The sequence below is a fragment of the Daucus carota genome, chromosome 9, assembly GCF_001625215.2.
Source record: "Daucus carota subsp. sativus chromosome 9, DH1 v3.0, whole genome shotgun sequence".
Classification (NCBI taxonomy): Eukaryota; Viridiplantae; Streptophyta; class Magnoliopsida; order Apiales; family Apiaceae; genus Daucus; species Daucus carota.
This window is the reverse complement of record NC_030389.2, coordinates 41646025-41660397: the sequence shown is the minus strand read 5'-3', so window position 1 is coordinate 41660397 and position 14373 is coordinate 41646025. Positions and strand designations below refer to the sequence as shown.

General features: G+C 34.5%; 2 protein-coding genes across 3 annotated transcripts; one reads left to right on the top strand and one right to left on the bottom strand.

Annotated features, from left to right (window-relative positions):
- The first annotated feature begins 687 nt into the window (after nt 1-687).
- Nucleotides 688-2748, top strand: LOC108202759 (DEAD-box ATP-dependent RNA helicase 21). The gene has a single exon (XM_017371290.2). It carries the CDS (start codon nt 782-784, stop codon nt 2678-2680), a length of 1899 nt encoding a protein of 632 aa, XP_017226779.1. The 5' UTR covers nt 688-781; the 3' UTR covers nt 2681-2748.
- A 3690-nt stretch (nt 2749-6438) lies between these two features.
- LOC108202760 (low affinity inorganic phosphate transporter 1) lies at nt 6439-9914 on the bottom strand. 2 transcript variants are annotated; one of them, XM_017371292.2, is made up of 2 exons: nt 9721-9914; nt 6439-8225 (listed from the first exon to the last, which is right to left on the bottom strand). In XM_017371292.2, exon 2 carries the CDS (start codon nt 8199-8201, stop codon nt 6600-6602), a length of 1602 nt encoding a protein of 533 aa, XP_017226781.1. In that variant the 5' UTR covers nt 8202-8225; nt 9721-9914; the 3' UTR covers nt 6439-6599. The 2 variants fall into 2 exon arrangements, with proteins under 2 accessions (XP_017226781.1, XP_017226780.1); XM_017371291.2 differs by having other exon boundaries at nt 6439-8222; nt 9721-9868.
- Nucleotides 9915-14373: the final 4459 nt, after the last annotated feature.

Here is a 14373-nt window from a genome sequence, read left to right as displayed (position 1 = left end):
GTTGCAGAATAACGACACCTCCGAGTTAAAAATCGAGCAAGAGAAAAGTATTTCTAATTTTTGATATTTTTCATCCAAAAATTTCAGAAAATTAAAAAATAAAACGGAGCGATGTGAGAGGCACCACCTACACGCCCCTCGCTTCTCCTTTAAAAATCTGAGTAAGAGAACTATCGGGTAGATTTGTGGTACTGAGAGAGGAGGTTGTGTTTTGATGATCCAAAATACTACGATCTATACGGGTATTTATAGGTAGAGAGAGACTTGTTTGCTACTCTTTCCCATAATTAAATAATCTGAACAAAATCAGATTAAAATTTTCAAGCTACTATATTCCATAAATAATCTGTCTTTCCCATAATTGAATAATCTTAAACAAAATCAGATTAAAACTTTCAAGATACTATATTCCATAAATAATCTGAAACAAAATTGAAACAAAATCAGATTCTGAAACTTGCTTCTAATATACCCGAAACTAAAAAAGGTAGTTCTAATTTTTAATATTTTTCATCCAAAAATTCCAGCAAATTAGAAAAATAAAACGGAGCGATGTGAGAGGCGCCACCTACACGCCCCTCGCTTCTCCTTTATATAAGTATATTGATATTAGACGTAACGGAAAATTAAAATGATAAATATCAATCCCGTTCTATTTAGAATTTGTAATAATATTGCATGTTCGATTGTGTTTAGTATTTGTTGCCGCCTGCCTGTATATAGGTCATACATCATATTCCGATTCATAAACCCAAAACCCTCTTCTTGCATAATAATTATAATGGCTATTTTAGATGATCAAGGGATTCTCATTAAACCCGTGTTTCGCACAAAACTTGAGCGTGGTGTTCATGACGATGACCATAACAAAATTCGGAAGAGAATGCTTGATAGTGATGTTCCAGATGAACTACATTGTGTTCGAAAGAAGTCCCGGTCGGAAAATTGTGAAAAAGACTTGAATGGCATAAGAGAACAATATGGTTTTGGTTCAAATAAGCCCAAGAGGAGGGTCAAGAAGCCGAGGGAGAGGTTTGGTGATTGGGATGATTGTGAGGATACTTCTAGAAACATTGATCCTTGGTACCAGAATCGCCATGAGGCAAGGCCTTTATATGGTCGTGGTTTACTTGCTGGGATTGATCGTCGAGAGCAGAAAGAAGCTGCCAAGAAGGAGATAAGGGACGCGATTAGGAGGCGTGAAGGTATGGTGGAAAAGCCTGAGATGGGTAATGCAGGACATCAGCTTAAGAGGAAAGGTGATTTTGATTGTTTTTATGATGAATTTGACATGAGGGTGGACCGACATTGGTCGGATAAGAGGCGGGGAGAGATGACTGATAGAGACTGGAGGATCTTTAGAGAAGATTTTGGTATTTCTTATAAGGGTGGTTCTAGAAATACTCAGCCAATGAGGAGTTGGGATGAGAGTAAGTTGAGTAATGAGTTGTTGAAGGCTGTAAAAAGAGTTGGGTACAAGACCCCTTCTCCGATTCAGATGGCAGCTATTCCCCTTGGATTGCAGCAACGTGATGTAATCGGTGTTGCTGAGACAGGTTCTGGGAAGACGGCTGCTTTTGTGATTCCCATGTTGGCTTATATAGCTAGACTACCTCCAATTAGTGAGGAGAATGAGGCCGAGGGTCCATATGCTGTTGTGATGGCACCTACTCGAGAACTTGCTCAGCAGATTGAACATGAGACTGTAAAATTGGCTCACTTTTTGGGCATTAGAGTTGTTTCTGTTGTTGGTGGCCAGTCCATTGAAGAGCAAGCGTTTAAGATTAGGCAAGGGTGTGAGGTTGTGATTGGTACTCCAGGACGTCTTATTGATTGTTTGGAGAGGCGATATATTGTTTTAAACCAGTGCAACTATGTTGTTCTTGATGAGGCCGATCGGATGATTGACATGGGTTTTGAACCTCAAGTTGTAGGAGTTCTGGATGCAATGCCGTCAACCAATTTTAAGCCAAGGAATGAGGATGAGGAACTAGATGAGAAAAAAATTTACCGCACAACTTATATGTTTAGTGCTACCATGCCCCCTGTTGTTGAGCGTCTTGCCAAGAAGTACCTGAGAAATCCTGTTGTTGTTACTGTTGGGACTACTGGAAAGGCCACAAACCTCATTACTCAACATGTAATAATGGTAAAGGAATCTGAGAAAATGTCTAGGTTGCATAAGGTTCTTGATGAACTTGGTGATAAGACTGCAATTGTCTTTGTAAATGCTAGGACGTCTGCTGATACACTTTTCAGGGCTTTGGATAAGGCACACTATCGCGTTACAACTATTCATGGTGGCAAGTTGCAGGAGAAGAGAGACATCAGCTTGGAATCTTTTCGGACAAAAAAATACAATGTCATGGTTGCCACTGATGTGGTAGGAAGAGGTATTGATATACCTGATGTTGCCCATGTCATTAATTATGATATGCCTGATAATATTCAAAAGTACACGCATCGTATTGGAAGAACTGGGCGTGCAGGAAAGACAGGCACCGCAACAACATTTTTGACTATACATGACACTGATGTATTCTATGACCTCAAGCAAATGCTTATTCAGAGTAACAGTCCTGTGCCACCAGAATTGTCAAGACACGAGGCTTCAAAATTCAAGCCTGGTTCTGTTCCTCACAAACCACTGAGACGCAATGACAGAGTCTTTGCACATTAAGACAGCACTTTTAATTATGATTAGAAGCTCCAAAAATGGTCAAGAATTTCTGCTCGACAGGCGGGTACTGATTTGTGAATTAACATAGTAGCTTTCTGTGCTGAAATTCTAGTTAGTCAGTATGTCGTCAATGCTCTATGAGTGTCATTGCTTCACCTTGTACTAAACATTTAATATGTTTGTGATGTTATATGATCTCAATTTGTAACTTGCATTGCTGCGTAAAAGACCTGAACATTCGTTTTACTAATATAATGTGTAACATGTCTGATCATTTTAAAAACAAATTAATCGGTGTATTAACATCTTTTATCTGTATATCATCAAATGTTAAAATATTAGGTGCATACTGGCTACAACTGCAAATATTACTGAACTTGAGATTATTTGTCGTGTTGAAAATTGAAGGAATTTATACTCACAGGATACTTCTTTACATAACAGGATAGGAAAGGCCTAATTGTTTTTTATTGGATGTCAGTGAAAGTTTTTAGCTCTGCAAAGTAAGGTTCTTCTAAATGGTTAATCTTGTGCTGTTTATAAATACCTGGAAGTAATATTCAGTTGTTGGAGGTCCCTCTGAAAAGAAGGACCTCTTGATTCTTGGGTAGACAATTAAGTATTCCTCGCTCTTTCTAGCTTTAAATATAAATCCTTTGATATCTTTATGTAAACATGTTAGATTTCCCTGGCCCGTCCACGATGCAATATAGACCAATCTTCGTAGACAATCAAGTATTCCTTGCTCTTTCAAGCTTTACATATAAATCTTTTTAATTAAAAGAAGTTGATGTTCGAACATCTATATCTTTTGATGATCGATTATCGTCGGTTTTACTTGGACTGCAACATTTCTTTAATTATTATATTTTTACATAAATAATTCTAAAATTTGAAAGATGAAGATTTAATTTAATTTAATAGCTAGATTAGAATGATATTTGTGAAGATACATATGAAAGAAGCAAAGGAGGTATGTCTACATGAATATAAACATAGTTCACAATTCATTCCATTCACCCAAGTGAACACATCCTATATTGGTTCTCTCTTTAGGCGGAATATTGATGTTACAAGCTCACCACACAGAATGTCTCCTTTAGTCCTTTTATGTGCATGCAATGGGAAATAGTTCTGTTTACCATTCCCAGTTTCTTTGTGAAATTCTCATTTATCCTCAAGTATTGTTTGATATCTCAGCAGTGGTGGCTTTTATTACAGTGTTCCAGCTAGTCAATTTGTTCCTGCTATAATGATCAGGACAAACTATTAGCCTAGCTCTAACACTCCACGGGCTGTTAGCAAAGGGTTCTAGGAAGAACGAGCTCGGTTTTGGGGAACTCTGTTACTTGAATCAAGACCTGAGTATCAAGTACCGCATTTTTTTGATGAGGCTGCTCTCTGCCTAACAGGAAGAATCGGAGACGAGTCCATCTTTAGACATTTTAGCAACTTAACTCTGATTTCTTTCCTTGGACTCGCAGACACAAAATTAAGAAGCAATATCTGATAGGTAGGTGTAAACAGACACATAATATAGAGCAATGCCTTAAACTGCTTATGAATTTACACGGCCTTCTGTGGTGCTTAAATAGGCGGCCCTTAAAGATATTTCTGATATCCTGCTACATCTCTGCAGTGTGATCAGCAAGCTGCATTGCCGTAGCAGCCAGACAGCCACTGCAGTATTACAGAAAGGACAAATCGCCAAAGCACAGAAAGATTGGTTTTCAGTGCATTGAAGACTCAGGTTCCGATAATTCTCAGCCTGTTTCGGATTTGGGTTGACTCAAAAATTGGACCGAATAAGATAAATACGACCCGAATCCGACCTATTACCTTAAATCGCCACCCCTACCTCTAATGTATCAAAATTCGTATGCAATATATAAAAATTGTTATTTCTGTATCAAATATAAATGGATATAAATGTGCCTATATATTAAATTAAAATATATTAAAAATCATAAATATCTTTTATAAGTTTATTTATTAATTTATTTTTATTTAAAAATAAATATTATTAGACGAGATGACGAATAAATACTACTCCCTCCGTCCCATAATTCTTGGCTTGTTTGACTTTTTATGGTCAAATTGACCAAACTTTGACCACAAATTACATATATAATATGATTAAGAACAATCATAAAAATTACATCATTAAAAATAGACTTTACGTACTTTATTATGCATATTTTATATTTTTAAAATTACAAGAGAATTACATATAATTTGTAGTCAAAGTTCGGTCAATTTGACCATAAAAAGTCGAACAAGCCATTATGGGACTGAGGGAGTTAGACTGGATGGCGGATTAAAATAACAGATATCAATCCGGTTCTGTTTAGAATTTGTTATCATATTGCATGTTCGATCGTTCTCGCCGCCTGCCTTTATATAGGTCATATATCTATTCCAATTCATAAACCCTCTTCCTTGCATAATAACTTATAATGGCTAGTTTAGATGATCAAGGGATTAAACTTGAGCGTAATTATGATCTTGTTCGTGTTACTGATAATGAGCATAACGAAAATTCGAAGAGAATGCTTGATAGTGATGTTCGAGATGAACTACATTGTGCTCGAAAGAAGTCACGGTCGGAGAAACTCGAAAATTGTGAAAAGGATTTGAATGGCATGAGAGAACAACATGGTTTTGGTTCAAATCAGCCCAAGAGGAGGGTCATGAAGCCGAGTGAGAGGTTTCGTGCTTGGTCGTTTGATTGGGATGATTGTGAGGATACTTCTAGAGACATGGATGCTTTGTACCGGAATCCCCATGAAGCAAGGCTGTATTATTGGGTACGGTCCCGAATTTTTAAATAAGTTAATAGTTTTAATCTGAGGAGGTATTTTTTATGATAATTGAAGTGATAATATAGTTATTTATAGAAGTTTCAATGTATTGCAAAATTTGGAGAGTTGTGTGATCAAAGATACACAAGAAGACTTTTGTGATCAAGTTGAGGTGTTTTTATTTAAGAGGGATGAGTGAGGAAGCGACTCCGATCTTATAATACATTCATATCTAGTGAACTCCAATCTTGTAATACATTCATATTTAGTGGATTAATTCCATATGTATTTTCACGTTAATTATTGTGCTTTTACTTTCGTGCTTGTTATTATGTTTGATTAACGTCAATTTATAGATGATGTGATTCTAACATTTATATGGTCGTGGTTTTCGTGCTGGGATTCCTGAATTAATGGTTATTGAAATAGAAATCTTTAACTTCTGATCTACAATTTCCTTCACTATTTATATTACTGGGATTCAAATTCACTGTAACTTGAGAGTATCAGTCGTCTCTATGCCGTCGACAGTGTGAATGTTATCATAATCTGGTAATACTATGTAGAGCTTATTTTCTCTTTTCAGAGCTTGTAGTGATTAGGATCACATATCGACGAAGTTTGTGCATAACAACATACATAAACTGGAACTGTCCTGATAACTCTATGTTCTACGTTTCTCGCGACATGTCCTTGAATAGTTTTCCCCTCATTTGGACATGAAGAATGTAAGCAGAAACAGTAGGTGGATATCATCTGTAATTTGCATTCATCTGATCTGTTTTTTAAGTTGCTAATACAAAGCAGGATGCCCTTATAGTTACCCCGTCTACGTAGCTGCTGCTTATAAACTGGTGAATTGTGAGTTTGCAATAGCTAATTCAATTGATTAGTTTCCTTTATTCTTTTTCTTTTTCTGCGTAATAATTTCAAAGCTTTATAGATGTATATTCTGGATGATGCATAAAACTTCTCGTATATTTGAAACTTAACATGTACTGTTTAATTAGAAAGACTACAACAATATAGTACAACAGAATTACATAGAGATTATTTCATCTTTACTTAAGATATTTGTTGAAGTTTCACCCTTTTAAGTAGCTGCAAACATAACTTGATTAAACTGGGACAGTCCTGCTATGCTGTGGCCTTGACTCCGGCTCCTCTTCTTCTACATTTTCTTGAGACAGTTCTTCCAAAGATTTTCCATTGGATTCGGGCACCAAGAATGTGAACAACAGGCCGAGTGCATTGACAACACCAAGAACTATAAGGGAGTTCTTCATTCCAATACCTGCTGGATATCCTTTGTCTGTCTTGGTCTTGTCCTGGCTCTGAGATGCATACAGAAACCCGAATGCCCCTACCATTGCCCCCGCTTTTCCAGATGCTGCTGATATACCATGGCAAGTAGACCGCAGTCGTGCAGGGAAAATCTCAGCTGGAACGACAAACGTGGTTGCATTAGGACCAAAATTTGAGAAGAAAAAGGTCAGTGAGTACAGCACCACAAATCCAATTCGGTTTCCTTTTTGACTCCAGTGATCATATGGAATAGCTAATGAAAACATGAACACAGTCATGAAGAAGAAGCCCATTAACTGAATCTTGAATCTTCCTATCTTATCAATAAATGCCACTGTAAACCAGTAACCAGGGACAGTGCTGAAGAGAGCAATAAGAGTCTGAGCCCTTGCAATTTTGTAAACCTCATGAATCGCGTTCATGGTTTTGGCCGGAGGAAGCCATCCTACATTGGTGAAAATGTCCTTCTGGAAAAGATTGGAACTATAGAAAGCAATGTCCAACAAGAACCATGTACTGGTAGTCCCAAGCAAATGAAGGCCATGGCGTCTAGCAAATTCTCTGCTAAACAAACCAAATTGTTTCTTGGTTACCTCATCAACTTTCTCTGGTTCTGCATCGATCTCCATCTGCAACACTTTGGACATATCAGTAGCAGCCTGTTTTGCATTTTTCGCCACTAGAGCCGTGTAACGTGCAGTTTCAGGCATTTTCATGCGCCAATAGTATGTCATGCCAGCAGGAATAGCGCCAAACATTAGAATAATCCTCCACACATAATCCGCTTGCTTAACAGTAGAGGCCAGAGGATTCTCTTCATATGTTGGAGCTGGGAAACTAGACTGAAACGACGCAGACACAATAATTGCAAAAATACCTCCTGCCAGAATCCCAAATCCCTGCATCGCAAAGACAGCTGCAATAAACGCTCCACGCGTCTTCTTGTTAGCATACTCAGACATGATTGTAGCAGAAAGAGGGTAATCACCACCAATGCCAAAGCCTAACCAAAACCTGAAGAAACACAATGTAGCCATAACAGATTTCGGTTTGTCACTAAAAGAAAGGCCAGAAGCAATTGAGCAAATGACCATTATCATCAGTGTCATTCCATAGACTCTTTTCCTCCCCATTTTGTCTCCAAGCCATCCGAAAAACAGCTGGCCTGCAATGGTGCCAACAAACGCGACACCATTAACTGAAGCCGCGACACCAGGAGGCAGCGTTCCGGGCTTGAGATCTCCATCGACGTGGTAGTAAATTCGGCCTAGCAACTTAGTGACAAGGGAGATGCAGAACAAGTCATATGCATCAGTGAAAAATCCCATTCCAGCAATAACAATTGCAGTGAAGTGATACAATTGTGTTTTAGCCACATCAAGTGCATTAAGCACTTTCAATTCATCTCTTGCCATTGCTTTTGAGAGCCTCAAACACTACTAAAAAAAAAAGAAGCAAATGTTAACATACAAAATATTTTCATATTTTAGTCCCGATTTTTTCGAAATCGTGAAGAAAGACAGTAGAACGGTCAGAGTAACAAAAATATACAAGCATCACATTTTGTCCATCTTTTGTGCCGGCTTATATGACCCGGCGAGTCCCATTCATTAATTAATTAACTACTATTGTGACTCCTGACTATGGTGTACCTTGAATATGACATATTCGATGAACATGTGAATATATATTAATTTATGGTTATATTTTTCAAACAGCCAACGAGTTCACGTCACATGACTAGGAAAAATATGTAATAAAATATTTTCATGCACGTTAAATTAAAGCCACAATATCTGACAGCTGTTTCATAAAGTAGAACTAACGGAGATACTCTCGACTTTTGGATCTTCCCCCGTCTTTCACTTTATTTGTAACATAATTAAAATTTAAAACTACACTATTTTCACTAAAAAAATATTTAATATATCGGATATAGTTACTTATCAGTTATCATATAAATTAAATTTTAAGATTATTATATCATATAGATTCTATGTGTGTGTATCATTTATGAAGTAAATACTAAATATCAGCCAAAAAGGACAAAAGTGGATCAATAATAATTATTCTATTATTTGTTTGGTGAACGAAGGTCCCATGGAAGATAAGATGATTAAAATATGTTTGGAGGAGAGTGTTTGTAACGTTTGTTGTTCAAGGATTGAGATATACAAATACTACGCACTTTGAAAAGTCAACTGATTCCAATGAAACAGCTTCTGAACTAGTATTCAAAGTACAAAAAGTTGAAGGATAAAACAGAGTTCTCCTTTAAAGTAACAAGAAAAGAAGGTAAGAAATACAAACAGAAGATGGTAGTACTAATCAGTAGATCAAAGCAGAAAGTCCGAGGTAGAACTTTTCGAGAAAACATAACATACTTTAAAATTCGCTACTACTTTCTGCAAAATATGGCAAGTTTCGGAAAGTAAACATTAGGATTTAGGCATGATCACATATGAGAGTTAGTCTAACTTATACCTCTGTTAGACATGTTCTTTCGTCGTAACTTAGTCTAACAGATAGCTTTCTCGTACACATATTTCGTCATAATAACAAACATATCCTACCAAAAAATACTATACATGATTATCGACCATCCTTAGAGCTGTTTGGTCAAACTTAAAAAAAATGACTTCTTGTTTAAAATAAAAAGTGGAGTAGAAGTGATAAATAAATAAGTTAACAAAGTGTTTGGAAAAGAAAGAGAAAAGTTAGCATTCTCAGTTTCTTAAAATGCTTCTAAGTGAGAAGTAGAAGTTGTTTCTGGTTCCAAACAGGCGCTTAGTCTGACGGATATCCCTCGTTTTTAGATACTAAAATGCCGAGAAATCAACACACATGAGCGGATATCATTATGACAAATATGTTTATGAACATGATCATGAACATGAAATTACAAAAGCAAAACAACAAATGACTTGAACTCACCTTGGTGAATACACAACTGTTATGAGGAAGAGAGTGAATACACAAACATAAATGTGTATGGAAAGAGGTGTTGTAGGAGACTAGGAGTACTAGTATGGAGGATGGAATGTAAGGAGTAGAGGAGTGGAGCATATTTATAATACTTAGAGAAGACTTTCAAGTTGGCATAATAAGAGCATATTCTGTATTCGGTTAATTTTTTTCTGTAATACAACCCAGACTAGGCTTCTTAACAGCTGTGATTTCTCCACGGCTGTAGACTCGGAGGAGATTCACACCTGGCGTGATCTCAAGGAACTACTTGAGCTAAACTACACAACTCCATTTGGTCAATTTGTAAGACTTGCATGTGTCCCAAAGCTTGCTTTTATTTACTGCTACTCTTACATGCTAGTAGTACTTAATGTTTATCTGACCTTTTGAGTATTTATTCAGCTGGGAAAATTTGATAAGCTCTAGCTTAGAAACCTGTATATTTGACTTGTTTTATGTGCTGTTTTGGCTGGATTTTTCAGCCGAGTTTTTATAGGTAGAAACAGTTTGTTATAAAAAGTTATAACATATTCTTCTTTCAGTCTCATGATATATGTTCTTTTGATTTTTGATTTTTCAATTGAATATATTTTGACTGAAATCTATATGTATTTTATAATTATATTAAATAAAAAAGTTATACCATTGAAAAATACATATGATCTATTTTAAAATATAATTTTTTATTTTATAAAATTAGGGGTGAGCAAAACCGAACCGAAACCGTAAAACCGAACCGAATTGTAAAATTTCGGTTCGGTTCGGTTTCATTTTTTTCCAGAATTTCGGTTAATTCGGATTTTCGGTTTGAACCGAAAATAATATCGGTTCGGTTTTTAATATAATATTTCGGTTTAAACCGAAATAACCAAATTTTTTATTACAAATAAAATAAATATATATAATGTATATTATTTCTACCTTTTTCTGTATATTTTCAGATTGACATTCCTTTTTACTCTTACCCATTCCCCTCCCTTTATCACCCCATCAAATATCATCTCTACTCTCACCCCCGATATTCAACCCCATCACTCCAAAACGCCACAAAAATCACTTCCATTCAAGACCCCAACAGTAGTGGTGTGTCTGAAGGAGTCACAAAAAAGTGATGATTTTTTCAAAGGCGTGTGAATAGATCAGAGACATTAAGTGCCCTGCTCTTGGGAAAGCAGGGAGTACTATGGTTATTGTGTTGGGTGTTAATTGCAGGATCTTGTTGTTTTGTTTACTACTATTAACACTACTTTGTCTGAGCTCTCTGATATGTCTTTGCTCGCAGAGGGTTTCACCATTTTTTGAGATGAGATCACCAAATGTGATTGAAAATTTCGGTTTTTTAGAGCGAAACCGAAATCGAAACCGAACCGAAATAATTCGGTTTGTTCGGTTCGGTTCAGAATAATAATTCGGTTCGGTTCTGTTTCGAAAAAAAGTTCAATCCGGTTTTCGGTTTTTTCGGTTCGGTTCGGTTTTGAACCGAACCGACCGAATGCTCAGCCCTATATAAAATAATAAATAAATATTTTTTAATATTTAATCAAAAAATGGTCAATTTGGCTTTAAAAAAACTGAGAAGGACATGTAGTTTAATTTTTTATCTTTTCATATAACAAATAAATAATTTATAATATTTAATCAAATATGTATCAATTTCTTTTTAAAAAAACTCAAAGAAATATGTAATTTGTACTCAGAGAGTATGATTTTTAGATTGGTTTCACGCAAGACATCCAAATTCTTTAAAAAAAAACAAACAAAAGTGTTGATCTAATAATAAAAAGCCATACGTCATCTATACCAATGATCGAGTCGAAAAAATAATAAATTACAATCGCTTGTTATCATAAATAGACAATGAAATTATATTTTGATGATAACGTATATACAAACACATGTACCTCTTTCATGCATTCTTGTTAAATTAGTGGTACCTTCTTCATCACTGATAGAGCTATCGACCAGAATTGTGATTCCGTACAAATTTTCATCACCAAATCAACACCTTCCTCACAATTAATTAGAAGCAAAAAAAAGCTCTCATCAATGAGAGAAAACAACCTGAAAATACAAGTCGAAAATCGTAATAAAAGCAAACTGAAAACAAATTAAAAAAGAAATTTAGATCTAAAAAAAACCACAAAATAGACTATTAACTCTCGTATCCAATAGGCTCCACTTGAATCAAATAAAAAAAATAAACCAGAAGTTCCGATGATATAGATCTATGGAAAAAAACCAAACCCAAGCGAAATTGGAGAAAGACTTCCTCGAAGAAGAACATTGTTGAAGAAAACAAATCAGATAAAATAAATAAAAGAATTTGGACTTTCATGAAGACTACTTTAAGAACAGAGAGAATTTTAGGAAATCTCTGTAAATTACGAGTCGAATAATCTTTGTGCCTGTTTGGCAAACAACATTTACGGCTTTTTTTGATAAGAAGCTGTTTTCTACTTTTTTTTGATCCGTTTGTATAAAAAGTCAGAATTAATATTTATAAAAAGCTAGCTTTTGCTTCAAAACTTCTATTTCTTTCCCAAACAGTCTATTCATTTACAAAATTTAATTTACTTCTCACTCGTAGTCTATTTCTTTATTTTAAATAAGAAACATTTTTTTAAGTTTACTCGCGGTCCCTCTGGTTCTGTGGTTTGGACATCCAAATTCTTAAAAACTCTAAACCACGGCAGCCTGTTATCAAACGCAGCGGCATGCAAGTTAACTTCAAGGAGATTAAATTTGTTTTGGATTCAAAATCGAGTCCGTTAATAGGAATAATATACCTCTTCCGACCCAGGAAATTATTCCCTCTGTTTTGAAATATAAGCGGTTTGATTTTTTAGCACGCATTTTTAAACCTTTTGACCAAATGCTAAAAATGGTTATTTTTGAGATTTTCTTTTTTTTTTGAATTAAAATATATGATTGATATTATTATTTAGAAAAAGAAAATTTCAAAAAGAATGATTTCAAACATGTGGTCAAAAGACCAAAAAATACGTGCAAAAAAGTCAAACGACTTATATTTCAAAACGGAGAGAGTACAAGAAATTACAACCGGTCCTTGAAGAAAAACGAAGAAAAAGAAATTACAACGGGTCTTTTGCCTTAATTTTATATGTCGTCCATCTTGGGTCCATGTCTCACTTAATGTGATGCAAAAGTCTGTCTTGTATGTACAGAAGTCCGAGTCAACTCTTTCTCTTTGATCCCAGCATTCAATACTAAACCTGTCTAGCGACCCTCGGAACCAGACTTGCTATCAAATGGTTAATTTTGGGCTCGATTTTGTATAATGTGAATTAGATCTATATTTTTTATTTTATTTTCTATGATTGAACATTGTAATCATGAACCAAACTGTCGATTCAGCTGGATTCCTTAAAAAAAAATTGAGGAATTTTGAATTCATACTTATAAAATAAAGATATATAAATATCAAATAATTGATTCATCGTCCACTCTTGCAGAAGATATAATAATGATTATGATTTTAAGATTTTAAAAAATTTCAGTTTTCAGATATATTTACAATCGGGTGTGAAACACTCTGGGGGAGTTACTGCTTAAAGTTAAACAACCGAATCTCGTAAGCGTGTAGTATGAACAAGAATTTAAATCCATTAAAAATCTAATTGTCTGTCAAGGGTATTTCGCTATAATACAACTTAATTGTGGATGCTTCCTCTTATTTTCTCTGAAAAGAAATTTCTTTTTGTTCTTCTTCTTCCCCGTTTTTTGTGTGTAGGTCCAGATTCGTTATTAACCTATGATACAAGAGTCTGAGTCAACTATTTGCTATCAGCATTTATAATAGCAATTAAACAAAAACGTACATACCAGGTTTAAAAAAAAAAACGTACATACCAAAAATTATTGTTATTATTTTATAAAAAATGCTAAATATTAAAAAAAGTATTTACAAATATTCTTTACCAAATCTTTCCTAAATATCATTTGTCACCGATTAGATTCACATTAATGATAATGATATCTTTTTTATGCACATAAATTATGCAAATAATCATATTAGTAATATGTTTGACATATTATTTGAAGAATAAAATTGACAACAAAATTTAAGGTACTTGCTGGATATATTTTAGGATATATTACACACGGGTGAAATTCTTAATTATATATATAAAAAACTACTTGTTCTTACATTTATTTAAAATTAATACATTTCAGTTCTACTGCATAATTATAATATATATGCGTGTTTTTTTTGATTAACTAGTTGAGAATCCGCGCGTTGCGGCGGCCTATAAATATTATATTAATGATTTAATATTAATATTTGTAGAATAAAATAATTTTGTAGCTGTCTATAAAATGTATATTAATGTTTCAAAATTAATATTTGTAGGATAAAATAAATATTATATTATAAAAATCTTGATGTCAAACCAATAATAATATATAAAATTGCAAAATTGGACAATAATTTATGGTGAAAATTGAAAATAAATTTATACACGTAATTAACAATTTAAAGCACAACGAATCTTAATTTTATTTGTGTTTTTTAAAAAGTAATCATGATCTTACATTGTCACCCTCCTTCAATTTTTTTGGATTGATTGTGCACAAAAACATCTAATTTAAATCCGTGAG